This window comes from Pygoscelis adeliae, unplaced genomic scaffold, assembly GCF_000699105.1.
Source record: "Pygoscelis adeliae isolate BGI_AS28 unplaced genomic scaffold, ASM69910v1 Scaffold5, whole genome shotgun sequence".
NCBI lineage: Eukaryota > Metazoa > Chordata > Aves > Sphenisciformes > Spheniscidae > Pygoscelis > Pygoscelis adeliae.
Window position 1 is genome coordinate 769,211 of NW_008824753.1, and position 1,651 is coordinate 770,861.

General features: G+C 48.3%; 1 protein-coding gene across 1 annotated transcript in view; it reads right to left on the reverse strand.

Moving 5' to 3' along the window:
* CRACR2B (calcium release activated channel regulator 2B) overlaps positions 1–1,651 on the reverse strand; it is a 46,513-nt gene that overhangs the window by 1,195 nt on the left and 43,667 nt on the right. Inside the window, exon 17 of the mRNA XM_009323426.1 lies at positions 982–1,058. Coding sequence (XP_009321701.1) covers positions 982–1,058 — 77 coding nt within the window. The remainder of the gene's footprint in view (positions 1–981; positions 1,059–1,651) is intronic.

The window sequence follows — 1,651 nt, forward strand, 5'->3', positions numbered from 1 at the left end:
CCTGCTGAGGCATTTGGCTCTGCCCTTTGCTCCCCATCAGCCAGGGACATTTACGATTGTAAAAAATGACTGGCCCAAAGACCAGGCTTCTCTGGAAGCTGGGCTAGATAACCACACACAGAAAATGAGCATGAATTTCCAGGGACCAGGGAAAGAAACTGGACACATACAAGAGTGGACAGCATGGCTTAGTAGTCAGAGCACCAGACTGGGACGTGAGTGCTCTGTGCCTTATTCCCAAGCTCCCACATTAATGGCAGAATCCCAGGCTGTTTGCTTCACCTGTCTGGGCCATCTCAGGAAGCAGTGTGGTACTAAAGCATGCTGAAGGCACATGGGAGACGCAATTTACCTAGCTAGTAAGTATATCATCCCAGCTAATGAACAGCTAGGTCCTGCTGTGAATTTAACAGAAATGATGCAGCAGGAGGTGAAGGGATAAAAGAAAATGAAAGGATATTTTTCTTGCAAGATTTCAAAGACTTTTTTCAAAACTACTTGCTTTTTTAAAAACTAAAAATCTTAGAACAAGCTTCTTTCAGCCTTACAAAGTGTCTTATCTCCCTTTAAAAATATTGCCACCAAAATATCACATTCTGTATAATGCTTAATAAGATAAGGAAGAAAAAACCCTTAGAGATGCATGCAGACTTCAAACTGAAAATGCTAACTTAAAATCTGGGGTAGTACACAAGGTTTTTGTGATGAAATATTCAAATTAAACTCCCAATCTTTCAACAGCCAGCTTTGCCACATGCAGCTTTGCATGCGATAATGTCCGGTTTACACTTGGTGCTTTTCAGGCACAGAAGACAAGGACCTGGAGTCAGGGGAAAGAGCACATTGCTCCAGGTCTTTTTTGTGACATGGCAGAAAGTCAGTCTCTGACAGCCCCCTCTTCTTGCCCATTCCCCAGGAGAGCCTACACCAATCACCTACAGCTGGGGAAATATCCTAGGGTGACTGTTCCTGTTCACTGACCTGGCCATGTGCAGCATGGGCTCCATGATGTTATAGCCAGTCATCGCGCTGCACTCGTAGAAGACAGCCTTGTATTCCTGCCAGAGAGCACAGCAAGCACCCATGTTGGCTGCCAGCTCGTCCCCACCATTCACCCACATCCCTGGGAGCTGGCCCAGCAGAAAAATTGGTGCTAGGAAGGTGGCTGTTACCACCCTGCTGGGGCGCACACCCTGCTCACCAACCCAGGAAAAGGAGATGCTTTTTCAGCATTGGGGGCCGAGCCAGTGTGTCCAAAAGGGAACATTGAGGGAGTTATTTGGGAAGAGAAAACATCTGCCCAGGGTACCTGGGTTCCCTTACCTTTGTGTTGCAGAGTCCAGAAGATGGGGAACACCTCTGAAACCCTGCTGCCCCCGCCACCCAGGGGCCAAGGTACCAGTGGGCATGCAGACGCAGGGAGTGAGGAAGGAGGCAGGATGATTTTGCAAAGCATGCATTAGGGGAGTCCTCAAATGGGAAAACAGCCATGGATGCTCCCCTCAGAAAGACAGAGCATCACTGTAAGGAGGCATCAAGCCTCAAGAGAAATACACGAGCATGCCTCAAGGGCCATTGTCTGCCACATGCTGGCCAACACCTCATCCTCCCTGGTACCAGAGGGACCTCAGTACATGTCTGCATTGGAGAA